This window comes from Rattus norvegicus, chromosome X (genome assembly GCF_036323735.1).
Source record: "Rattus norvegicus strain BN/NHsdMcwi chromosome X, GRCr8, whole genome shotgun sequence".
Classification (NCBI taxonomy): Eukaryota; Metazoa; Chordata; class Mammalia; order Rodentia; family Muridae; genus Rattus; species Rattus norvegicus.
In genome coordinates this window covers 115,939,362-115,966,086 of record NC_086039.1, presented here as the reverse complement: position 1 = coordinate 115,966,086, position 26,725 = coordinate 115,939,362, and the positions used below count along the sequence as shown (strand labels likewise).

Sequence of the window (26,725 nt, the reverse complement as noted above, 5' to 3'; positions counted from 1 at the left end):
TTCTTGGAGATCAGACTTGACTTCCTAATCTGGTCCTCTTAACCAAGTTTTTTTTTATTAGGAAGAAATGTTATATACAATCTGGGGACCAAACTACATCTGCACCCTATTTAACCTCAAACATGCTTCCCTAAACAATGGAAGTTCACCAGGACCATCCAGCGTTTCTGTTCCAATATTTCCCATTTCATAACCAGTCAGCTGTTCCTCTCCACTTGAAACACATCAAAACCAGGCAAAGTCTCATGTTTTCCTCCCATTTTCATCAACTTTAAAGACCCTTCCTATTTCCTATATAAGTTTTAAAGCCTCAAAAACACTGTAACACATTTCTACAAATTCCTAAATGTTACTTTCTTTAGTCCCAACTGAATTTCCATGTAAAATTCCCATTCTCCCTGTCACAAAGCCAGATTGTTCTTAAGATACATTTTAAGATCTTAGTGTTATTGATGAGTTTTCTGTTCCCCTACATCCTATCACCAACCCACACACTCTCTCAGTAGTATTATTCATATTTCTTAATCAACATTTCATTTTTAGATATTGACAATGTTTTGTTCAATACCACACTGCCACCTGTATCTCAAAAACATTTTACTTTCAACTACACTAACCCTGACAGCCATTATTATCAGCAATTCACTTGTTATTTCTTCTTCATGGATTTTAAAACAGCCTAAACTTATTTGGGCAAGCTCTTGCTCAAGATCTTTCTTCTTTCCTTCTGTTAAATCTAGGATATATGATAACCAGTCAATGTCCAACATAAGAATAACATTAATTTGTAGTCTTTCCTAACAATCACTCCATTGCACCATCTCTCTCCTAAATTTTCTAGAAAAAAATGGCTGCAGAGGAACTTCAGCTGAGGCCCAACTCAGTCAATAATCTGTTACTCAGTTAATTCAAAAGGGTAAAAGCTGATAGGAGTGGGCAAGTCATCTGGATGATTGAAAACAGACTCCACACTGGACAACCCTAGTTACACTCTAGATGACCCTGCTCATAGTGCTGTTCTTCTCACTCAGAACCTACCACGAATGCCTATCCAATGAATCAGCTAAAAGCTTCTCATTACTTCCTATACAAGGCTTCTGATTGGTCTTTATGTGAGCTTAAAAACTGTGACCAGCAAACCATGCTCTGGGCTTATAGAATTACACTTGGACCACAAGTACACCACATCCATGTCCTAGCTATATAAGCAAGCAGCTTTTCAATCTTCTGGGGTCAGGCCCAAGGCTTTTCTTATGATATAGTCCATTAAAACCTCAGTTAAGGTCATAAAAAATGCTGGGTGTTTTCCATAAATGGTCCTCATCATGGGCAAAGCAGTCTAAGCTGGATGCTTCAAAGTTCAGAGATGTAGCACTAGGCGACAGTGGAAGAGTTCTAGAGAGAAACTAAGGGCTGAGTGTGCAAGAAGCTAAGAATAATGGATGTATTAGAAGGTGAGTGATGGCCAAGACGCAGAGGCAGAAAAGTTGAGTATACAGAAGACAAGAAACTGTGGAGAGCCCAAGACAGGAGCTGAACTTCAAGAACTGAAAGCTCTGGCTGCTAGAAGAGTTTGAAAAAGCCACTGAGTAAAGAAGCCCCAAAATTTCTAATACCCATATCATAATCTATAACTTTAGCCACTGGTTTTGAGTTCCTACAACTTGGGCAATAAGCCTATGCATCCAACATCGAGAGCAATATATGTCGAGCTTTCACACTTGTAAGCCTCTAGTTCTCTGCGCTTAAAGCTAAATGAGACAGACAGTCTGAAAGTCCAGGCTATACGCCTCTGTAATGCAGGGCTACCAATATTAAGGATCTTCTTTGTTGATTCTGCTTTGGTTCTTATGTTTATAGATCAAAGGAAACATGAAATTCATGAGAGCAGAATTGTATAAATAAGGGTGAGAAAACCTCAGCCATTAGGTTTTGATGAACCTGGAAGAGGAGAAGCAATGAACAGGAAGAACTGTTCTTTGAGAGCACTTATACTTTCAATCTGCCTACAGATGACAGCTCTTTGTAGCTTAGAGACTGTTGATCTTATCTGTACTCATAGCCAGGGAGGACAGCAGGCCAAAGCATGAAGAGTAAACTAGAGCACACTATGCTACGAACAAACAGGAAATAATTCTAAACAAAACTCAAGTGCTCGTTTGACTCTCAGGTTTTCCTGGTCATCATCTTTATGTAATTATGACTTTGAAGACTGAGTCTGTGACCCTGCCAGTCTTGGTGGATCAAATTATAATCCTCGCATTTGTGAGGGTGAGGCAGAAGGACTGTTGTGGATTTGAGGACAGCCTGTGCCACAGAATGAGTTCCAGGCTATATCATACTCATGAAATAAAAAAAGATGATTGAATTTCTTAAAAAATATATTAATAACAAAAATATACTATACTTTACGATTTTCGATGCCATCCTTACTTTTTAGTGAAATATCATGAATAATGAAAATATCATGACAAAATATTTTAACAATTTGGAAATACATTACTGTTTATACATGTTTTATTTTTTGTTTTTTTTTTTTACATATTTTTATATTGTGTAACGGGATGTTTTATAAAGTGAGTTAGACTATTTAAATAATTAGGTTAATGTGCTCTAATTGTCTGTTCGTGCTTGCATTACAATCCCCCTTCCCCCATTGCCACGAGTGCAGTTAAGATCTCCTACTTCTAATATATAACTTAAATCAATTATAATGAATATTTAACCTAAATATTTTAAATTATCTAACTCCTTTTCAAAAAACACCCCATTGTGCAATATAGGAAAATGTAAAAACCAAAAATAGACATGGAAAAAAAGTTACATATCCGTAAACTCTTTTTTTACTCTCCAGTCACATTCCTCTTATGATATGATGTACCAGAATACACACACCTACATTGGCTCAGAAGGATTTTAAGGGCAAGGGGAACAAAGATGACTATTCTGTTCATTCACGTTATTGGCTGTGCATTCTAAAGTCTTTTATTTCTCACACAGGAGTCTCATATCCTATTCTAGCATCTATACACAGCTTTAAACTAACTTACAAGTAGCTTAAAATTTCAGACACTTTGTGGTCCCTTCAATAAACTCAATATTTTTTATCTATTGTGTGATACTCCTTTAAAATAAGTTGGTATACTTAGTTTTCTTTAATCCTTATTTAATGAATTAATTAAAAATATTGAAACACTAATAAAGGCTCATTCATTTTAAGGAGCTAACAAAGCTATATCTTATCTCAGAGCAAACAATTGTGTATTGATAAAATCAGGAACAGCTGAGGGCTTTATAATACTGTTGGTTAATTTCTGGGCCTGAATTTGGGACTTAACTAATATTTGTGTTCAGTTTCCTGTTACAGGAATCAGTCTTTGGTGTATATATGTTTAGGAGAGTAATCGTTTCTCTGACCCTGGTTTGTGGTTGGAATCAGAATATTTGAAAATGTGAGACAGGAGGTTCTATTAGTGGAGGAAAGGAAAATTACATAGAGAGCATGGGCTTTGAAGCCTACTTGAGTTCAGGAGCCCAGTGCTGTCATGTTTTTTTTTTCCTGTATTGGACATGTCATTCAATGTGCCTTTGCTTCATAATTATAATAAGGAATGATAGCTACTGCATAAAATTAGCATAAGTATTAGAGATAAGCTATGGCAAGTGCATGGATTCTGATGTAATGTGTGGTGTGTGTGCAGTTCAGTCCTATGATATGAATTTTGAATTCTGATTTCAAATAATTTATACATTAATCTATGTTCCTTTAAGCAGAAAATCCTTTTCCTTCTTTCTACCTCCCGCCTACCTTTCTGTCTGTCTCATGTCAGTATGTTGCTTGGGTTTGCCTTTAGACCTTATGAGCTGAAAATTTATGATATTATGGTTTCTAATAATGATGAAGATATGTTCCAACAATTTACATAAATATTAGAACATTTACTAGAGTGAAACATGATCTGGGCTTCGTATATTAATAAGGTACTGTGGTAATCTGTATCCCTAGATAGCATTAGACTAAAAATTACTCATTTCTCTTAGTTTACAGTTTGACAATTTGTACATTTCCACTAAAAATATCAGACTATAAGTAGCATGATTAGTGTGATATTGGGATAATTTCTGAAAATCTTTTTCTGTACTTTGGCAAAACTGCTGCTGCTGGGCCAGGCATTACATTGGGCAGCAGATGGACCCATCTGTGGTGCTTATGGCTGCAGCTTGGAAGACGGCTGACAGACTTCCATTCCATCTGACTTCCTCCTCCTTTCTTCAATTTTCTTGGTCTTTGAAGCTAACAGTGATTCAGAACACCATTTCGATTAGATTATTTCAGAGGCTCGATTAGCATCTCTAAAAGGCTGTCAGCATTTTGTAAAGAGTGTCTTGTAGGAAGGCAGGAAATAGTAAACTACAATCTGTCTGCTGCTGACTTACAGCCAGTAATGGTTGGTATGATTTATGTTCAGAAATGAGACAAAGGAAAGACTGTGTAGTTGTTATAATGCGATTATGCCTAAGGATATTAATTAAATGAAGTGTCACCTTGAGACACAAGAAAAAATACATAGCTATGTGTTATTTTTTATTATATGTGCTGCCAAATACCACAGTACATAGCTATTAAGTATTTAAAGGCATTTACCCAATAATTATAGTAAACGAGTAATGTGAGATCTGTTCTTGTACTGTGGTTTCTATAAAAATTATCATCATCTTGGTTCACAGTAGTAGAACCTAATTCGGCATTAGTTATGGAGATCAAAAGTCTGAAGTGAGTTTTATGAGATGATAATCGAGGTTTCAGCGAGAACCTCTAGGAGGCTGGAGGGGCCATTCCATGTCTTGTCTTCTAACCTCCGGTGCCTTCTGAAAAAGAAACTATCTGCACACATTACTCCAATGTTGACTTCTCTCTCTATGTGGCTTTCCTTTCGATGTATCTGTTTAGTTTCCTTCTGCTTTCCCCCTTTCCCATTTCTGTGGGTAGTAGTGACAATATGTAGTTCAGGGTGGTCTCCAATGTGTGCCATTGTTCTCTGCTTGGTCTGCCCTTTTCCTTACAGGGACACATGTAATCATATATAGGTCTCACCTAGATGATCCAAGATATGGCTATATGGCAAAATTCTTAATTATATTTGCCAAATACTTACCTTTTAAGGTAATGCAGGTTCTAGTAATTTGACCTGATTAGGTGTGAAGGCCACCATTAAGTCTACAATAGAAAGATGACTTTTAATCATGAAAAGATGAACATCTTTGTAATTGTATTTTCCCAAGTCCTTACTGCTCCCTGGGGAGGTAGGTTTTGAGACTTTTGAAATGAATCCCAACAAGGAATATAACAGTTTATATTCTTGGTCTTGATGAAAAATTCATTTTTCTGTTTATTTTCTACTGGTGCTATGTTGAAACACCAACTTTATGGATATTTCTTGAAAATCATATGTGCACTATTATGTTATTCCAGTTTCCTGAGTATAAATGGTGATTAAATAGTTTTTACTGTTCTAAAGCTCTTTTAGTAGGTATATATCACAAGATAAAATTTTAAAATCACTTTAGTTTCACGTATTACATCTCTGTAAGTCAGCCTTTACTCTTGTCAGGGTAAAGATGATAAGTGGCTAAGTGGAACTAGTTCACAAAATTAAGACCTAAATGATTTTGTGTTCCTTCTGTGTTTCCTTAGTGGTTTAGCATTGTTTTGTCAGTGTTATTTTCTCACCCAGTGCTTAGAAAGGATGTTTATATTAATTTACAATAGGAAACACCCTAGAACTAGATTTCCTTAATTAGGGCCTATGCCATAGATGTGGTTTTAATTTTGACTTCGGTATGCTTTGTTATAATTCCATTCAGTTAGAATAATCCTATAATTTAATTGTCTTTTAGTAAATAAACAGGAATTCATTCAGAAAATAATTTATGAATATAAACGTAATTAAAATCCAGAGCTTATATTATTACTTTGTAATTTAACAGCCTTTGAAAGAAAACAAACAAAATACATTATCTAAAATGATATTAAAATGTGTAAAATAAAATGTGTTGATATCATTTAAATTATCTTAACAAAATCATTTTATTAGTGTTTGTCCTTGTTACATCTAAGATATTTCTCATGAGAATGTTTTTTCAGTATTCTTTGCTTTTTTGTTATTTATTTTTTATTCATTAATTTATTGTTTGTTGAGAAAACTTTCTCCATTTAGTACTGGTTGTACAACCCATCTGATGGCCATTGTTGATCTATCTTAGTATTTCGAGGCTAAGTGATATTTTCCATTTCTATGATTTGTTGCATTAATGTTATTCAAATTATTTCAAAATTTATCCACCTACTCATCATGATTGACACTGATAATCATAAAATAAATTACATCTTTTCTTTAAAGAGAGAAAAGATCCCACCTATAGCAGCACAGCAATAGAAATCTGATACCAGTTCCAATCCTTTATTGGTTAGCATCGACCAAATCCTAGGCTAGAATCCTCTGGCAGCCTTTGATTCTTTTTTTTATTCCAAGATTTTTTTCTTTTTTTTTTTAAACTGGATTTTTTTTTAAATTGACATTTTAAATGTTATCTCGTTCCCAGGTTTCCAGTCCCTAAGACTCCCATCCCATCCCATTACCCCTCCTATGAGTGTATTCCCCCACCCAACCACCCACCCCTTCCCGCCTCCCCGCCCTGACATTTGCATATGCTGGTGTGGGGGGAAGGGTTCAGCCAGAGCAGGACCAAGGGCTTCTTCTCCCATTGGTGCTCAACAACGCCATGTTCTGCTCCATAGGCAGCTAGAGCCATGGGTCTGTCTATGTGTACTCTTTGGGTAGTGGTTTAGTCCCTGGGAGCTCTGGTTGGTTGCTGTTGTTGTTCTTATGGGGTTGCAAACCCATTCAGCTCCTTCAGTCCTTTCTCTAACTCCTCCAATTGGGAACCCATTCTCAGTCAAATGGTTGGCTGCTAGCACTCACCTCTGTATTTGTCATGCTCTGGCAGAGCCTCTCAGGAGACAGCTATATCAGGCTCCTATCAGCATGCACTTCTTGGCATCAGCAATATTGTCTGGGTTTGGTGTCTGTATGTATATGGGCTGGATCCCCAGGTGGGACAGGCTCTGAATGGCCATTCCTTCAGTCTCTGCTCCAAACTTTGTCTCCGTAACCTTTCCTATGAATATTTTTATTCCTCCTTCTAAGAAGGACTGAAGCATCCGCACTTTGGTCTTCTTTCTTGAGCTTTATGTGGTCTGTGGCAATCATCTTGGGTATTCTGAGCTTTTGGGCTAATATCCACTTATCAGTGAGTGCATACAACTTGTAGTATTTTTTTTGTGATTGGGTTACTTCAGAGGTACTCAGGATGATATTTTTTAGTTACATCCGTTTGCCTCTGAATTTCATGAAGTATTTTGTTTTTAATAGATGAGTAGTACTCCATTGTGTAGATATATCAATTTTCTGTATTCATTTCTCTGTTGAGGGACATCTGGGTTCTTTCCAGGTTCTGGCTCTTATAAATAAGGCTGCTATGAACATAGTGGAGCATGTGTATTTGTTGTGTGTTGGAGCATCTTTTGGGTATATGCCCAGGAGTGGTATAGCTAGGTCTTCAGATAGTACTATGCCCAATTTTCTGAGGAACCTCCAGACTGATTTCCAGAATGGTTGTACCAGTCTGCAATCCCACCAACAATGGAGGAGTGTTCCTTTTTCTTCACATCTGCTGTCACCTGAGTTTTTATCTTAGCCATTCTGACTGGTGTGAGGTGGAATCTCAGGGTTTTTTTGATTTGCATTTCCCTGATGACTAAAGATGTCGAACATTTCTTTAGGTGTTTCTCAGCCATTCGATATTCCTCAGCTGAGAATTCTTTGTTTAGCTGTGAGCCCCATTTTTTAATAGGGTTATTTGATTCTCGGGTGTCTAGCTTCTTGAGTTCTTTGTACTTATTAGATATTATCCTTCTATCGGATGTAGGATTGGTAAAGATCTTTTCCCAATCTGTTGGTTGTTGTTTTGTCCTAACAACAGTGTCCTTTGCCTTATAGAAACTTTACAGTTTTATGAGGTCCCATTTGTTGATTCTTGATCTTAAAGCAGAAGCCATTGGTGTTTTGTTCAGGAAATTTTCTCCAGTGCCCATGTGTTCAAGATTCTTCCCTACTTCTTTTTTTTTTATTAGTTTTAGTGTATCTGGTTTGATGTGGAGGTCCTTGATCCACTTGGACTTAAGCTTTGTACAGGGTGATAAGCATGGATCGATCTGCATTCTTCTACATGTTGACCTCCAGTTGAACCAGCACCATTTGCTGAAAATGCTATCTTTTTTCCATTTGATGGTTTTGGCTCCTTTGTCAAAAATCAAGTGACCATAGGTGTGTGGGTTCATTTCTGGGTCTTCAATTCTATTCCACTGGTCTATCTGTCTGTCTCTGTACCAATACCATACAGTTTTTATCACTATTGCGCTGTAATACTGCTTGAGTTCAGGGATAGTGATTCCCCTGGAAGTCCTTTTATTGTTGAGGATAGTTTTAGCTATCCTGGGTTTTTTGTTATTCCAGATGAATTTGCAAATTGTTCTAATTGTATGAAGAATTGGATTGGAATTTTGATGGGGATTGCATTGAATCTGTAGATCGTTTTTAGTAAAATGGCCATTTTTACTAAATTAATCCTGCCAATCCATGAGCATGGGAGATCTTTCCATCTTCTGAGATCTTTAATTTCTTTCTTCCAGAGACTTGAAGATCTTGTCATACAGATCTTTCACTTGCTTGGCTAGTGTCACACTGAGGTATTTTATGTTATTTGTGACTATCGTGAAGGAAGTCATTTCCCTAATTTCTTTTTCAGTCTGTTTTTCTTTGAGTAGAGGAAAGTTACTGATTTGTTTGAGCTTATTCTATATCCAGCCACTTTGCTGAAGGTGTTTATCAGCAGTAGGAATCCTCTGGTATAATTTGGGGGTTCACATAAATATACTATCATGTCATCTGCAAATAGTGATATTTTGACTTCTTTCTTTCCTATTTGTATTTCTTTGACCTTCTTTTGTTGTCTGATTGTTCTGGCTAGAACTTCGAGTACTATACTGAGTAGGTATGGAGAGAGTGGGCAGCCTTGTCTAGTCCCTGATTTTAGTGGGATTGCATCAAGTTTCTCTCCATTTAGTTTAATGTTAGCAACTGGTTTGCTGTATATGGCTTTTACTATGTTTAGGTATTAGCATTGAATTCCTGATCTTTCCATGATTTTTATCACAAGGGGTGTTGAATTTTGTCAAATGCTTTCTCAGTATCTAATGAGATGATCATGTGGGTTTTTTCCCCTTGAGTTTATTTATATAGTGGATTATGTTGATAGATTTCTGTATATTGAACCATCCCTACATCCCTGGTATGAAGCCTACTTGATCATTATGTATGACCATTTTTATGTGTTCTTGGAATCGGTTTGTGACAATTTTTTGAGCATATTTGCATCAATATTCATAAAGAAAATTGGTATGAAGTCTCTTTCTTTGTGTGTTTTGGGTATAAACCTAATTGTGGAGTCATAAAATAAATTGCTTTATGTCCCTTCTGTTTCTGTTTTGTGGAATGTTTTGGACAGTGTTGGTTTTAGGTCTTCTATGAATGTCTGATAGAATGCTTACTAAACCCATCTGGTCTTGGTCTTTTTTTGGTTGTGAGACTTTTAATGATGGCTTCTATTTCGTTAGGAGTTATGGGGTTGTGTAAATGGTTTTTCTGATCCTGATTTAACTTTGGTACCTGGTAATTGTGTAGAAAATTGCCCATTTCCTCATGATTTTCTAGTTTTATTGAGTGTAGGCTTTTGTAGTAGGATTTGATATTTTTTTTAAATTTCCTCAGTTTTTGTTCTTCTATCTTCCTTTTCATTTCTGATTTTGTTAATTTGTGTATTCTCTCTGTGCCCTCTGATTAGTCTCTGTAAAAGCTTATCTTCATGTTGATTTTCTGAAAGAGTCAGCTCCTGGTTTTGTTTTATCTTTTACAGTTCTTTTTGTTTCTACTTGGTTATTTTCAGCCCCAAGTTTGATTATTTCCTGCCATTTGCTCCTCTTGGGTGCGTTTGCTTCTCTTTGTTCTAGAGGTTTTAAGTGTGCTTTCAAGCTGCTAGTGCATGCTCTCTCCAGTTTCTCTTTGGAACCACTCAGAGCTCTGAGTTTTCTTAGCACTGCTTTCATTGTGTCCTAAAGTTTGCATATGTTGTGCTTTAATTTTCATGAAATTCTAAAAAAGTCTTTAATTTCTTTCTTTCTTTCTTATATGATTAAGTTATCATTGAGTACAGCATTATTCAGCTTCCATGTTTACATGGGCTTACTGTCACTCTTGTTCTTATTGAAAACCAGCATTTGACCATGGTAATTTGATATGGTGCATGGAATTATTATAGTCATCTTGTATCTGTTGAGGCTTGTTTTTGCCTGATTAAATGGTTACTTTTGGAGACGGTACCATGAGGTACTGAGAAGAAGGTATATTCTTTTGTATTTGTATGAAATATTCTATAGATATCTGTTAAATGCTTTTGCTTCCTAACTACTTTTAGTTTCTCTTTGTCTCAGATTAGTTTCTGTTTCCATGATCTGTCCATTGATGAGAGTGGGGTGTTGTAGTCTCCCACTATTATTGTGTGGGTGCAATGTGTACTTTAAGCTTTAATAAGATTTCTTTTATGTATGTAGGTGCCCTTGTATTTGGAACATGGTATTCAGGATTTTATTTGATATTAGAATGCCTACTCCAGCTTGTTTCTTGGAACCATTTGCCTGGAAAATTGATTGCCAGCCTTTTACTCCTAGGTAGTGTCTGTCTTTGTCACTGAGGTGCATTTCCTGTATGCTGCAAAATGCTCTTTCTGTAATCAGTCTGATATATTCTTTGTCTTTTTATTAGAGAATTGTGTTAATTGATGTTAAAAGTTATTAGGGACCAATGATTGCAGATTCCTTTTATTTTTATTTTTAGATGTGGAATTATGTTTGTGTGGCTGTCTTCTTTGTTGTTTGTTGAAATTAGACCACTTACTTGCCTTTTCTATGGTGTAGTTTCACTCCTTCTGTCGGAGTTTACCATTCTTTGTAGTGCTGGATTTGTGGAAAGATATTGTGTAAATTTGGTTCTGTCATGGTGTAGCTTGGTTTCTACATTTATGTTAATTGGGAGTTTTACTGGATACAGTAACCTGGGCTGGCATTTGTGTTCTCTTAGGGTCTGTATGACATCAATCCAGGATCTTCTGGCTTTCATAGTCTCTGGTGAGAAGTCTGGTGTAATTCTGATAGGTCTGCCTTTATATGTTACTTGACCTTTTTCCCTTACTGCTTTTAATATTCTTTCTTTATTTTGTGCGTTTGGTGTTTTGACTAGCACTTTTCTGGTCCAATCTATTTGGAGTTCTGGAGACTTCTTGTATGTTTATGGGCATCTCTTTCTTTAGTTTAGGGAAGTTTTCTTCTATAATTTTGTTGAAGATATTTACTGGATGTTTAAGTTGGGAGTCTTCACTCTTTTCTATACCTATTTCCTTAGGTTTGATCTTCTCATTATGTCCTGGATTTCCTGGATGTTTTGTGTTGTGTTATTGTTTTCTATGGTATCTTCTGCCCCTGAGATTCTCTATCTCTTGTATTCTGTTGGTGATGCTTGAGTCTATGACTCCTGATCGCTTTCCCAGGTTTTCTCTTTCCAGGGTTGTCTCTCTTTGTGATTTCTTTATTGTTTCTATTTCCATTTTTAAATCCTGGATGGTTTTGTTCAATTCCTTCACCTGTTTGCTTGTGTTTTCCTGTAATTCTTTAAGGGATTTTTGTCTTTCCTCTTTAAGAGCTTCTATCTGTTTTCTTGTGTTGTCCTCTATTTCTTTATGGGAGTTATTTGTGTCCTTGTTAAAGTCCTCTAACATCATCATGAGTTGTGAATTTAAGTAAAAAATTTGCTCTTCCTGTGTGTTCGCATATCCAGGGCTTGTTGTGGTTGGGGAACTGAGTTTTGATGATGACACATGGTCTCCGATTAGCTTGTTGTTTAGCTTCTTGCCCTAGTGTCTCGCCATTTGCTTATTTCTGGTACTAGCTGGTCTTGCTGACTCTTGACAGTGACCTGAGCCTCCTGTAAGCCCATGTTTCAACCCTACTCAGATACCAGCTGTCTCCCTGAGGGTTCTTGGTATAGAGAGCTGAATTACAGATTCAAGTGATGGCGCAGACAGGAATTGGAAGTATCTTCTGCCATACTGCCCATCAGATCCTGTGTCCTGAGGACTCCAGGTGGGTTTCTCTTGGACCAGGAATTTGAGCAGAAATGGTGGTCTCACCTGTGCTCTCAGGATTGCCAGCACTTCTGAGATTCCAGCTCTCTCCCAGCGGGATTTGGCAACAGAGACCTGTGGCTCAGGGTCAGCTCTGTGTGCAAGGGGAAACCAGAAGGATCCTGTCCCAGAGTGCTCCTTGGTTCTTGTGTTTTAAGGGCTCCAGTCGGGTTCCTCTTGGGTCAGGAGTGTGAGCAGAAGTGGTGTTCTCACTTGTCCTCTCAGGAGGGTCAGCACTTCTGCAAGTCTCATTCTCTACCTGCAGGATCTGTGTTCAGAGAAATGTGGCACAAGGTCCCAGTCTTTTTTAAAAAGATTTGTTTATTTATTATATATGAATACAATGTAGCTCTTTTCGGGCACAGGGGAAGAAGGTATCAGATCTTATTTACAGATGGTTGTGAGCCACCATGTGGTTGCTGGGATTTGAACTCAGGACCTCTGGAAGAGCAATCAGTGCTCTTAACCACTGAGTCATCTCTCCAGTCCAGGGTCCCAATCTTTAATTCTTAATTCTTACTTATTTCACATGGCTCCTTTTTGTGCCAATACTAAATACATTTCAAGGTCCATTCATTTTCTCTTTTCTACTGTTTTTTTTTTTTTAGCCTTATTTAAAAAACCATCATTTCTTTCTGGGATCATTGAATTATTTATTAGTAATTCATATAAGATGCTGTGTAGAAAACTATAATAGACAAAATTCTATCCTTAGAATTTCAAATTAGTTGTTATGAGTACCTTTGATTCCTAAGATCCCAAATTTATAAGAATAAGAGGGAAAACCATAAAATGTAGAAGAAAAATTATTTCTTTTTTTCCTCTTTGATTCACAGTTTGGGATTCTGGTTAGTGTTCAAATTTTGGTTTTTAGTAATCCTGTAACTTCATTATGTTATTAAAAATCTTATGGCGAGGTTATTCTAAATTATTTTTCATATTATATGGATAGGAAATTGTTGTTCAAGTCTTCTTTAGCCATTCATCGTCTTTTACATTAGATGGATCTCACAGCCAGCTGTTTACCTGTGCCTCCAATTTCAGTGTCCATATGTAGTAATGCATACATATTAATTCCTGAAGAAGGAATTGACTCCATTGATAAGTATGTTTTCCCCTTGCACTGAGGATGTTAAACATCACTGATAGGACATTGGTTTTTCTTTTGAGGACAGAACAGATGCTAGGCCAGGTTGGACTGTAGTTGTTCTCCCTGATGAAGTTAATCCTTTTCTAATGATTCATATACTTTAGGCCAATTAAGTACAATAAACTAGTTCAAGCAATGATATTTCCATGATAATTGTTTAGATATTTGAGATTCGCTAGTATTTTGTGGGGTTTTTGTTTCTTTGGCAGTCAAGGCTAGAAAGTGGATAGGTGCTGTTACAGTGTTCAATATACTTTCCAACAACTGCTATTTAGCAAAAAGTACATGTTGTTATTGATTAGAAGAAATTAAATATTTATTCTGGGTTAAAATTTTTAGTTCATTGTGTATTGTCCTGATTTTATTCAAAATTTTATTTAACAAGTAAAATATAGTAAAAGTAATGGTTAAGTGATAGATACTATTATAGTTTTATTTTTGTGAAAACTTGAGGAAAACATGCTTACAGAAATTTAGGGCAAGAAGGAATAAAGTATGAATATGAGTGTTCTTTTTGAAATTACTTACCAAGATGATGTTGGTGACACTGTCTGAGAGTAAAGAATTAGGGGCTTATAGAAAACTATCTTCAGTTTAGATATTTACAATTGTAGAATTAGAGATGGTTGGAATATATCAAAGGGATTCCTCAACACGAAAACACAGTTATTTAAAATCAAACCTGATGATCCATACCTATAATTCTGAACCAGGGGAAAGATGAAAGTGGTCATAAGCTCAAGGATAGGGTGAACTACATAGTGAAGTCCAGTTCAGACAGAGTTTCCTGACAAGACCTCATCTTTGAAAACACAGCACAACAAAATAAAGAGGCGAAGATAGTATTAAGACCTATTTAATTTCTATTTTGTTAGTATATAAATGTAATTTGCTCATGGAGTAGGCTTTACTCTCCCAGGAAGATTCTTATCTTAAGAAGGCAAGACTGCTTTATATGACAGTCCTCGGGAAGACCAACATTCATTACTCAGGTAGAGGAAATAGAGTCAAAGATACTGAGATGTGATGGAGATTAGTAGACATTCAGAAAGGTATTCTTCTAGATCAAGGGATGAAAATCTTTCCAGATAGATGGAGACGTTAATGATGTGGAGGCTGTTGGTAAACTAGTAAGATGTGAGAATGTATAGAAACTTAGGTGTAGGTTGAAAAATCCATTGTAAATTGAGTTGTATAGTGGATTTGGGTAATATTTGATCATGAAGGAAGAGGAGAGAGACTGAAAGTAATGAGGACTCAGGGGATGGTTAGAGAGGCTTTCTTATTATTACTATATATTTAGGTGTTTACTTGTTACTCAAACATTGTTTTTATTTTTCAGATCTTTCCAGAAATCGTTTTACAGAAATTCCTTCAGATGTGTGGTTATTCGCACCACTCGAAACTTTAAACCTATATCATAACTGCATCAAAACCATTCCCGAAGCCATTAAGAATTTGCAGATGTTAACATACCTTAACATTAGGTAAGTAAATCTTGTAGGTGCTGAAGATATAGCTCAGCAGTTCAGAGAATAGCCTTCTTGTTTCAGAGGACCAGGGTGTGAGACCCAGAACACATATGTTGGATCATAACCATAAGATCAGTTTTGGAGGAGCCAATGATTCCTTTTGACTTCTTCAGGCACTAGGAATACACATGACACATGTAGATGCATGCATGGAAAATACTCATATCAACAACAACAACAGCAAAAAACAATAAAATAAATATGATACATTTTATTATATTTAACTAATAATATAAATAATATAAATATTATATACCACATTAACTATAATACAAAATATATTATTCTATAATAAATATTATATATTATATACTAACATAGTATATGATATACTAAAATATATATTATGTAAATGTATTTGTATATAATAATTATTATTTTATAAGTAAATAAAACAAATTTTGGAATAGTATACTTCATCATTTTTAGTAGTAAAGGAATATTCTTTGTTTATTCTTATGTTATTTTGTAGGCTTTTAGTATTGTTCTTTAAGGCAATGTTTCTCAAAGTTTCACACCCAGGAATTGTCTGGGGATCTTGTTAAAAGATCCTGTTAGACCTGCTGTGGGAACTGCATTTTCAAAAAGGTCCCTTGATAATTCCTTTGGCAGCATGTGTGTTTGTAATTCGATCTCACTTTGAGAGGAAGGCTTTAGAATATGAATATTTTTATCATTTGTTGTCCAGTCCTCCCCAAAACATGGTCAGATTGTCACAGGAATACTCTACTATGTTGACACCAATTTGTCTTAGTCAGGGTTCCTACTCCTTCACAAACATGACCAAGAAGCAAGTTGGAGAGAAAAGGGTTTATTCAGCTTACTTCCGCGTTGCTGTTCATCACTAAAGGAAGTCAGGACTGGAACTCAAGCAGGTCAGGAAGCAGGAGCTGATGGCCATGGAGGGATGTTACTTACTGGCTTGCTTCCCCTGGCTTGCTCAGCTTGCTTTCTTATAGAATCCAAGACTACCAGCCCAGGGATGGCACCACCCACAATGGGCTGGGTCCTCTCCCTTGATTACTAATTGAGAAAATGCCTTACAGCTGGGTCTCCTGGAGGCATTTATTCAACTGAGGCTCCTTTTTCTGTGATAACTCCAGTTTATGTCAAGTTGACGCACAAAACCAACCAGTACATCCTCTTTGTAGTTTATTTTTCTTTTCAAAATGGGGCTCATGATGATTGTCTTCCTAAATTAATTTGTTGTGATGAACAGTTATTTCATATGAGTTAATCTGAAAATTTACTGGGTTATAGTAAGTATTCAATAAATGTTGTTAGCAAATTTCCCTTAGAGCCTTTCCATTGTTAGGGTTATGGAGGCACTGAGTGTGCTAAAAGTTATTCTCCAGAAGGTTCTGACATTCTCCACCTTTTGACTGAATCCTTGCTATAACTAGGCAGCTTACTTCGTGCTCTTCTGCCTTCAATGTCCATTTTTCTATCTTGAAGCTGAGATTCTCTATTTTGTTGACTTAACGAGCAGATTAGACAGAGTAAGAAAGAAATTTGCCTGCTCTGGTTTTAAGGAAACGCTGAGTAAATGTCACTAAAAGCTCATGATTTACAATTAACTTGCTTTTGTATTTTCTTAGATTACATTGAGAACCAGACATATTTTTCACAATGACATTTTCTTTTTTTTTTTTTTCTTTTTTAGTCGAAATCTTCTATCAACATTGCCAAAATACCTATTTGACCTTCCCCTTAAAGTTTTGGTTGTCAGCAATAATAAACTCGTATCCATTCCAGAAGAAATTGGAAAATTAAAAGATTTGATGGAATTGGTGAGTTAAATATTATATTAAATTATATATATCATGTGTACTTTTTTTGTAATTGTACACATTTCTTTGTGGAATTTCACTGATTATTTTTAAAAAGGCATAACTTGGTATATGCCTAAATATAGTTGGACAGCAGTCTCAGCTACAGTTCTTTATGTCTGATTTTAGCTTGCAGCCAACAATAACAGCAATGGAAGTTGAGTGATTTCTCAGTATTAGAGACTTTAGGGGCTTTGTTATAAGGTTTTAGACATATACTCCAGGTGACTCATTATTTGTTCATTCACTTTGTAAACAGAGAAACTATTTTAATTGTATATTTTATTTATTTACATTTCAAATGTTATCCCATTTCCCCTTTCCCCTCTGGAAACCCCCTATCCTAACTCCCATCCCCCACTCACACTCTACTCCCCCACCTACTCCTGACTCCCCTCCCTGGCATTCCCCTACATGGGGAGTTGAGCCTTGGCAGGACCAAGAGCCTCTCCTCCCATTGTTGCCCAACAAAGCCATCCTCTGCTACATATGCAGCTGGAGCCATGGGTACATCCATGTGTACTCTTTGGTTGGTGGTTTAGTCTCTGGGAGCTCTGGGGGTCTTTTTGTTTAATACTGTTGTTCTTCCTATGTGGTTGCAAACCCATTCAGCTCCTTCAGGCCATTTTTAACTCCTCCATCGGGAAACCCGTTCTCAGTTCAATGGTTGGCTGTGAGCTTTCGCTTCTGTATTTGTCATACTCTGGAAGAACCTCTCAGGAGACAGCTATATCAAGCTCCTGTCAGCATGCACTTCTTGGCATCAGCAATATTGTCTGGGTTTGGTGGATGTATGCATATGGGCTGGATCCCCAGGTGTGGCAGGCTCTGATTGGCCATTCCTTCAGTCTGTGCTCCAAACTTTGTCTCCATAACTCTTCCTATGAATATTTTATTCCCCCTTCTAAGAAGGACTGAAGTATCCTCACTTTGGTCACCCTTCTTCCTGAGTTTCATGTGGTCTGTGGATTATATCTTGGGTAATCCAAGCTTTTGTCTAATGTCCACTTATCAGTGAGTTTACACCATGTGATTTTTTTTTGTGATTGAGGATGATATTTTCTAGTTCCATCCATTTGCCTGCGAATTTCTTGAAGTCATTGTTTTTAATAGCTGAGTAGTACTTTATTGTGTAAATGTACCACATTTTCTATATCCATTCCTCTGTTGGATCTGAAGTGGTTTGCAATCCCATAAGAACAACAACACTGACAACCAGAGCTCCCAGGGACTAAACCACAAGCCAAAGGGTACGCATGGACTGACCCATGGCTCCAGCTCCACATGTAGCAGAGGGTGGCCTTGTTGGGCACTAATAGAAGGAAAAGCCCTTGGTCCTGCCAAGGCTGGATCCCCCCAAAGTAGGGGATGTCAGGGCAGGGAGGCCTGAGGGGTGGGTGGATGGGTGGTGGAACACCCTCATAGAAGAAAGGGGAAGAGGAATGGAATAGGGGCTTTATGGACAGGAAACTGGAAAAGGGGATAACATTTGAAATATAAATAAAAAATAGGCAATAAAACAATTCAATAAAAAAGGAAAGACTTCAGGAATCTAAATATAATAAAAGCAAACTTAATTAGCCCTCTCTGTGTAAATTTTTAGTCAAACATTAATATAAATACATATTCATCTTTTTTCTTTATGTAGGAATAACACAGGATGCATAGAATAAAGAGACTGGAAAAATGAGAGATGCTAAAAATTCTCAAGCTTAACAGATTGAATGGATATATTTCAACAACAACATTCTACATGCATACACACCCCTGATTTAGTTCCATGATTTTATCGTGCCAGAATTATGATTTCTCTTAATTTATTACATTGGTTTATAAATATTTAAGGCATTTTATACACAGTAACATTTTGGAAAAAAATTTATATTGATTTATAAAATAGTGCTTTAAACTTTAAGCCTTTCCTGTATAAGAAAACAACTGTATACATTTAAATGTTTCCTTCTAAGATGTTGTCTTTCTACGATGACACCTGGCATTTGCAGTTTCTAGTAATAAGTTCTTTCATTTGTTGCACAATACACATTGTGCTATTATGCAAAATTACATTAATACCCAGTAGTTCATAAACAATGTTACAAACAGACATACGAATTCTTCATCAATATTGTTTATGAACTACTGGGTATTCACAGACTAGCAGTAGTAGCTTCTATCCTAGGATCTGCACAGCCACAAGTTATTTGTCTGATAATGGTGCCAGGTATGGGTTTGATCTTGTGAATCACACATTAAATTAAGTAGTTGGTATCTTAAAAATTGGGGTCTCACTGTCTGTGTTTGGAGGGTAACCAACAGCAATAGCAAGAACCTATAATAGTTAATGTTTTTGGGTCTGCAGAGCCTCATTGGCCAAATTCTCTCAAAGTAAACCATTCTGGGCATGAGCTTTTAATTTGATAATATATACTGCCTACTATTGGCATTGTTGCAGTATTATTGGGTTACTCCACTTCTAAACTTTCTATATATGCATGTGTATTTTTTTTTTTTTTTGGAGCTGGGGACCGAATCCAGGGCCTTGCGCTTGCTAGGCAAGTGCTCTACCACTGAGCTAAATCCCCAACCCCATGCATGTGTATTTATCTATACCTATCTATATTTAAAGAAGCTTCTACAATTGTGGATTTCCATATGATTTTTCCCCAGAAGATCTTTCAGTGAATGCCCTTTCAATCAAGGTTACATCTGTATAACCTTGAGAGACTTCAGACTCTGCTTTGAGTGGGATTTGGGCTACTCATAGATGTGGTTGTAACTTTCATATTCATATCATTTTTGAGAAAGTTATTTATTTAAACTTACCTTGACTGTGGTGTCTAGTTCTCTAGCTCACATCTCTGAATGCTTCACTTTTTGAGGTTTTTATCCTCCTATATAGTCAAAAATGAACTACATTAATTGACAAACTATTTTAGTTTGTTGATAGTTATGTATAGTATTTTATCTCACCTTGAACATTTGGCTTATTGTTATTTTAGTGGTGAAATTTGCTCCTTAGCTGAGAGTATTACCCATGTACTTACTCAATTTAATCTCAGATTTTGCACAGAACATTTTTTATTGGTGGTGGTTTATTAACTTATGATCCAACACAGATATAAATCTGCCAGAGAAGGAAATTAGAAGTAACTTTACTAGCCATTTGAACATGTGCTTAAAGTTTATAATTGAAAGAACGTTTGTACTTCTCAACTTTGTTACATTTTGTTTTCTTGTTTTCCTTAGGACATTAGCTGCAATGAGATTCAGGTCCTTCCTCAACAAATGGGAAAATTGCATTCACTTAAAGAGTTAAATATAAGAAGAAATAATCTTCATGTTTTGCCAGATGGTAAGATCGTCACTGTTTTCACTCACTTGAGTAATAGAGTTACCATACAACATTTAACTTAATGTTTTTCATTTCTGAACAGAATTAGGAGATCTCCCCTTAGTGAAGTTGGATTTCTCCTGTAATAAAGTGACTGAAATTCCTGTTTGCTATAGGAAATTGCATCAGTTACAAGTAATAATTTTGGATAACAATCCATTGCAAGTACCACCAGCACAGGTTTGTAATACGTATATGATACTTATTTTCTCAAATGTTTGTGATTTTATCTGTTTATTAAAATTTATAGTATCTTATGAGTCAATTTTATTTTTTTTTCTTTTTTTCGGAGCTGGGGACTGAACCCAGGGCCTTGCGCTTGCTAGACAAGCACTCTACCACTGAGCTAAATCCCCAACCCTCAATTTTATTTTTTATGTAGCATTATCTAGCATTTTTATAAGAACTGAAATTTTACATTTTGTTTTCTTTTATTTTTTAAAAAATTATTAATTATTTTATTCATTTACATTCTAAATGTTACCCTTCCCAGGCTTTCCTCTGCAACCCCCCCAACCACATACTCCCTCCCCTTTGTCTCTAAGAGGGTGCTCCCCCACCCACCCATCCACTTCTGCCTCATGCCAAGATCTCATCTATCTTTGGTCTCTAACTCTATAAATGGTGGATGAGTATAAATTTTGCTCCTCCTGCTTCAACCTGTCAAACAATGGACTTGGAAGCCTGTGTCCCATGCCCTGCTAGATGTGGCTTTTTTAAATTTTAATTTGGTAGTAGTTTCAGTGTAGATTACAGACAAGCATTTGGAAAAGCTAGAATCACCCTTTGTGTGACTTTGTAGTTTTGATTGTAAATACTATTTTAAGAAGAAAGATTCTAACTGAATACTCCCAGATATATATTTGCTTGATATTTATTGTTGGAGTGATGTAATAATGGGGATGTTGGTTGGAATTTGAGTTCATCTAGGAAAATTCCATGTTGGTAGTTAAGATGGGCTGTCTGGAGACGAAGAGTACTTTGCCTGAGGTAAGGTATCTCTCATAAAGAAGACTAGTCTCATATGGCTTTCAGCATATTCTTGAAACTGAGAAAGAATTCATACAGATAGAAAAAATACAAATGGAAAACATTAAATTTAGCTTTTAATATAATGAGTATTAAAGGCAGAAGGAATCCACTAAAACAATAAAGAATAACCTAAGATATGCACCCAGAAGGGCAAAGAGAATTCATGAGAAGAAGACAGCAGCAATCTGAAAATGTACAATAGGTGAAATAGTGCTAACTCATGCCCCCACTCAGAAGGCTGAGATTTGCCTGAGGAGCACAATAATTCCTACTCCCTCCACGCTTGGCTCCCTGGCATATGAAGAACTGTCTTTGTTGGTTTGTTCTTTTAATCTTTCAATAATGATTTATTGCATTCATTACAAAGGGGGTATTTTTAAACATATTTATCAAATTTTAGAAAACTTCATACAATGTGTCTTGATCATATTTACATTCACTCTCCCTCCTCACTCTCTTCTTTCTGATCTACCTGCTCCCCATCATGGTTGCTGCTGCTGCTGCTCCTCCCCCTCCTCCTCCTCCTCCTCCTCCTCCCCTCCTCCTCCTCCTCCTCCTCCCCCCTCCTCCTCCTCCTCCCCCTTCCTCCTCCTCCTCCTCCTCCCCATCCTCCTCCCCTTCCTCCTCCTCCTCCTCTTCCTCCCCCTCCTTCTCCTCCTCCCCCTCCTCCTCCTCCTCTTCCTCCCCCTCTTCTTCCTGCTCCTCCTCCTCCTGCCCCTCCTGCTCCCCTTCTTTCTTCTTTCTTCTTCTGCTTTCTCTCCTCCTCCTTCTGCTTGCTTTTTATTCGAAGAGACTCTCTCCAAGCTGATGTCTGGGTCCTCTCCAGTCGTTTAGTGCACTCTTCTATAATGTTCCTGTGCTTTAAGAATGACAGTATATCTGTTAGGGCTGGTCTCCTATTGGTCAGATGACCTCTACATTTTGGGTAGTTGGTGGTTTCTCTCTCTCTCTCTCTCTCTCTCTCTCTCTCTCTCACACACACACACACACACACACACTCTCTCTCTCTCTCCCTCCCTCTCTCTCCTTTTTTATTTTTATTGAAAGTATGAAAACATATTTAACATAACATATTGTGATTATGTTTCTTCCCTTAACTCCTCCCAATCCTTCTCACCTCTCCATCACTGAAATCCACATTCTTTTTGCTCTCATTAGAATACAAAGAGGCATCTAAAATAATAAAACAGGTTAAAATTAAAATAAAAAATCTGGGTAGGGCCAATCAAACAAGCAGATAAACAAAGAATCAAAGAAAAAGCACAAGAAATATACATAAATGTAAAGATATATACATTAACACACAGAGAAATAACCTCACATTACAAAAGCAGAAACTATGATATATAATTAAAGGACTGTACAATAAGAAACAAAAAATGAAAAAATCTTAGGCCAAGAATTATGAAATAAAACCCCCTAAAAATACTATTGAACTGATTTCGTGTTGGTGTCTACTTCTGGGCATACGGTCTGGCCTTCAGAGTGGTTTGTATATCCAGTGAGACTCCATTAGAGAAACTAAGTTTTCATCTGTGAGTAGTTATCAATTTAAGATATCTTCTGGGTTAGTGATGGGGGCTTGTGTGTACTTCCCTTTTCAGCTCTGGAACTTTGCCTGGCTCAGAAACGTGCAGCCCTGTGCATGCTAACATAATCTTTTTGAGTTCATATGTGTATTGCTCCAAGTGTGCTTAGAAGGCCATGTTTCCTTGGTGTCCCCCCATCCCCTCTGGGTCTTATAATCTTCCCACCTCCCATGGGTTCCTGTAGTTGTGACTTTCTTTAATCATCTCCAACAACTGCAAAAGGCTTTTCATTGAGGGCTGAGAGCTAACCTCTGTGAATCTAAGGATACATAGTTATAATGCTGTTGGTATTTATACCCATTTAGGTAACTTGAAATAATTGTTTCTCCTTTACATTCCAAGTCCCCCGTCTTCGTCATGAATAATTGGCTATAATTACAGTGCCGAGCAAGTATACCTCCTATGACGTGACTGTTTTTTACCCCTCAAAGGCCACAGATTATCTAACAAACCCGTTTCAGGCATGGGAAACCTCCTTTCAAGTTTCTGGTTAGGGGCAACAAAAGGACCCCCCAAAACAATATACACTGTGGCTAATGCCCTTAGTGCCTTGCAGAAAAAGAAGGTCAGATTCATTGTTGAAGACATCCCATCATCATACACTGGATTTAGAGGAGTCCATCTGAAAGGGAACCGGAAGCCTCAGTGAGGACTTGCAATCAGAGTTTCACAAGAAACCATACTTGCAAGCTGTCAATAGATGAAAACCGTAACAATGACCAGCATTGCAAGGCATTCTTAAAGGTGCACTAACATCTTGGGGCACTAATGCTAACAATTAATAAATGGGACTTCATGAAATAGAATTTCATGTACAGCAAAAGACAGCATCACTTGAGTAGAGAGCCAGCACATAGAGTGGGAAAACATCTTCATAAGCGTTTCCTCTGTGAGAAGGTCAGCCTCTAGAATATTAAAACAGCTTAAACAGGAACCTGCCCATCATGGATACACAGGAACAAGTAAAATCGAGGCAACATAAGTTTTGAAATGTAAGTTTCAAAAGAAGAGATACAAATACCTGAGAAATATTTTAAGAATGTTCACCATCCTCAACTATCAGGGGGATGAAAAGTAAAACTAGTTTGATACTTCATCCTACTTGTTAGAATGGTTATTAAAACAAATCAAAACAAAGCAAACCCCCAAGGACCGTCAACAGCAAGTGAGCACCAGACGCTTGCAAGAACGTGCATGGAGGAAACACATATAAAGTCTTAGTGCAAGGAAACAATGATGCCACCACTATGGGAATTGGTGTCTTGATTCCTCAAAAAGCTAGAAATAGACCTGTCACACAACTCAGCCATACCGCTCTGGCATCTATGCCCTTTGACACAGATATTTGGCCTCCCATGTTCACTGGAAAAGGAAAGCAGCCTAGATGTCTATCAACTGAAGAATGGATAATGAAAATGTGTCACATGTACTCAATGAACATTCACTTAAAGAAAAATGAAATTTCTCAGAGAAGTGGTTGGAACCGGAAATAATTATCCCTGCTGAGGTAGTCCAGACCCAGACAAAGAATTGCCACGTGTTTTCTCTCACATGTGAATGACTATTTCGATGTGTATGTTCTAATTGGAGTACCCTGAGAAGTCAGGAAACCAGTAAGGACTACTAAGAGACTAGTAAGGGGCCATAGGAAGACATTTTCAAGGAATCAAGAATAGTACACAGGTGGGAGGAGACAGGGAATCAAAAATTATGGGTTAAGTGTTAAATGAAGGGGCTGGAGACATGGTTCAGTGGTTAGAGTACAGCCTGCTCTTTCCAGAGGTCCTGGGTTCAATTCCTAGCTACATGGTGACCTCAAAACCATCTGTAATGAGGTCTGATGCCCTCTTCTGTTGTGTCTGAGGACAGCTACAGTGTACTCATACAAGCCTGGGTTTATGCATATCATCTTTTCTGTTGATCAACAGGTCGGTTTCTATACAAGTAATATACTGTTTTATTACTAGAACTTAATAATATAAATTGAAATCAGAGGTAGTGATACCTCCGGCACGGTTTTCATTGTTGAGGGTTGTTTTGGGTGTCTTAGCTCTTTTTTTTATTTACTATACTTACTTTACAATAGTGCTTAGTCTCTCTCCTTTTAAATGCACCCCCATCTCGCTCTCCCTCTCTCCCTTGTCTTCTTCTCTCCCTATCTCTCTGTGTGTATGTAATTGTAAGTGTGGGTGTGCACATGCCATAGTACCAATGTAGTGGTCAGAGGACAACCTCATGTGCTCAGGTGTTGTTCTGTATCGTCCCCTTTGTTTGAAGAATGATCTCTTGCTCTGTCTCTGCAAATGTGAGGTGAGTTTTAAGGTAGCTTCCTCTTCCCCATTCTATCTTGCCATTCGAGGATACTATATTTTTTTGTTGTTGTTGTTTTCTACTGTAGATCTAAGGAATCAACCATAGGTCTTTACACCTTTGTGGCAAGTGCTTTACTGGGTGAGTCATATCTTCAAGCAGCATACCTTCTTCTGTGTAGTTTTTCCCTCTGAACATTGCTTTTCTGTATGAGCAAAGGACATTTTCTCTGAACATTTTCCTAGTTGAACTTTATTCTGACTGCATTGCTATTATGATTTTTTGTTTGTATATTGTTTTTGAGACATGGTTCCCTTGTGTAGCCCCGGATGTCCTGGAAATTGCTCTGTGCTCAGTACTGGAATTAAATGTGTATGCCACCACTGCCTAGCACTTCTATTTTTTTTAAAATTGATTTATTTTCTACTTATGCAGTCATTATTAGTCTTTTTTAAATTTTACATTAATTTTGTTTTGCATCAGATTATATATGTATATACTTTCCCTCTCACTAATCCAGTGAATAGTATATTTCTAATTTTTCTAAGAAAGGCTTTTTCCATGATACAGATCTTTTAGCATTCATTAGTTTGTCCATTTTACTTTTAACAAGAAAATGGGAGTGAAATAGAGACAAAACGGGCTAGAGATCTAGATCAGCAGCTAAGTACCATTTCTGCTTATCCAGAGGACCAAGATTCAGTTTCCAGGATTTCCCACATCCTGTTCGGGTTTCCATGGTCATCAGCTATACACGTGGTACATTTACATACATGCAGACAAACATAGATATACATAAAGTAAAAATAAATAAATCTCTATAAAAGGAAACCGATTATTTGAAAAAGAAATATATACAGGGATTTCAGAGGTCTGAGCGAGATGGGACTTGTGGAGACAGGATCTAGATACACGCCCCATCACTAACTCAGAAGCTATTTCCAACTGACAATCACTTGCAAAGGAGGATTTACTTTGTACCAATGGATTCTCACTGGGTATGCAAACCACAAGGACAAGTCTCATGCTCAAAAGTAGATGTCCAAAATAAAATGAACTCAATTGTATTTTTGAAAGATTTTTTTCTTATCTCACATTGATTTGTCTGAGCTAATTTTTTTAAATCTTATAGAAATTTATTTATATATTATGGTTTCCAATTTTGATTTTATTGTTTTTTATGACAATGAAGTATGTATTTTAACATCTTTATGTGGGTTTTGTGAATTTTCTTTGTTCTTTTTGTTTTACTCTATTTAGTTTATACATTTTCTTTATAATAATAATAATAATAATAATAATAATAATAATAATGACAATAATAAAACATAGAAAGGCTATGCATTTGGGTGGGTTTGGAAGTAGAGAGGATCTGGTGTGAGTTAGGGAAAACTATAATCAGAATATATTTTATGACAAGATCGATCTATTTTCAGTTAGAAGAAATGAAAAAATAACCCTATTATTAAATAAGAAAAAATAATATAGAACACTTTTTTGATAAGATGATAGTAGCTTTTTATTGTAACAGTATTGTC

General features: G+C 36.7%; 1 protein-coding gene across 6 annotated transcripts in view; it reads left to right on the top strand.

Moving 5' to 3' along the window:
• Lrch2 (leucine rich repeats and calponin homology domain containing 2) overlaps positions 1-26,725 on the top strand; it is an 82,810-nt gene that overhangs the window by 20,483 nt on the left and 35,602 nt on the right. For all 6 annotated transcript variants that reach the window (NM_001427706.1, XM_039100174.2, XM_039100177.2 and 3 more), the window contains exons 2-5: positions 14,847-14,991; positions 16,700-16,826; positions 20,112-20,217; positions 20,300-20,436. In NM_001427706.1, the coding sequence (NP_001414635.1) occupies positions 14,847-14,991; positions 16,700-16,826; positions 20,112-20,217; positions 20,300-20,436 (515 nt within the window). The remainder of the gene's footprint in view (positions 1-14,846; positions 14,992-16,699; positions 16,827-20,111; positions 20,218-20,299; positions 20,437-26,725) is intronic.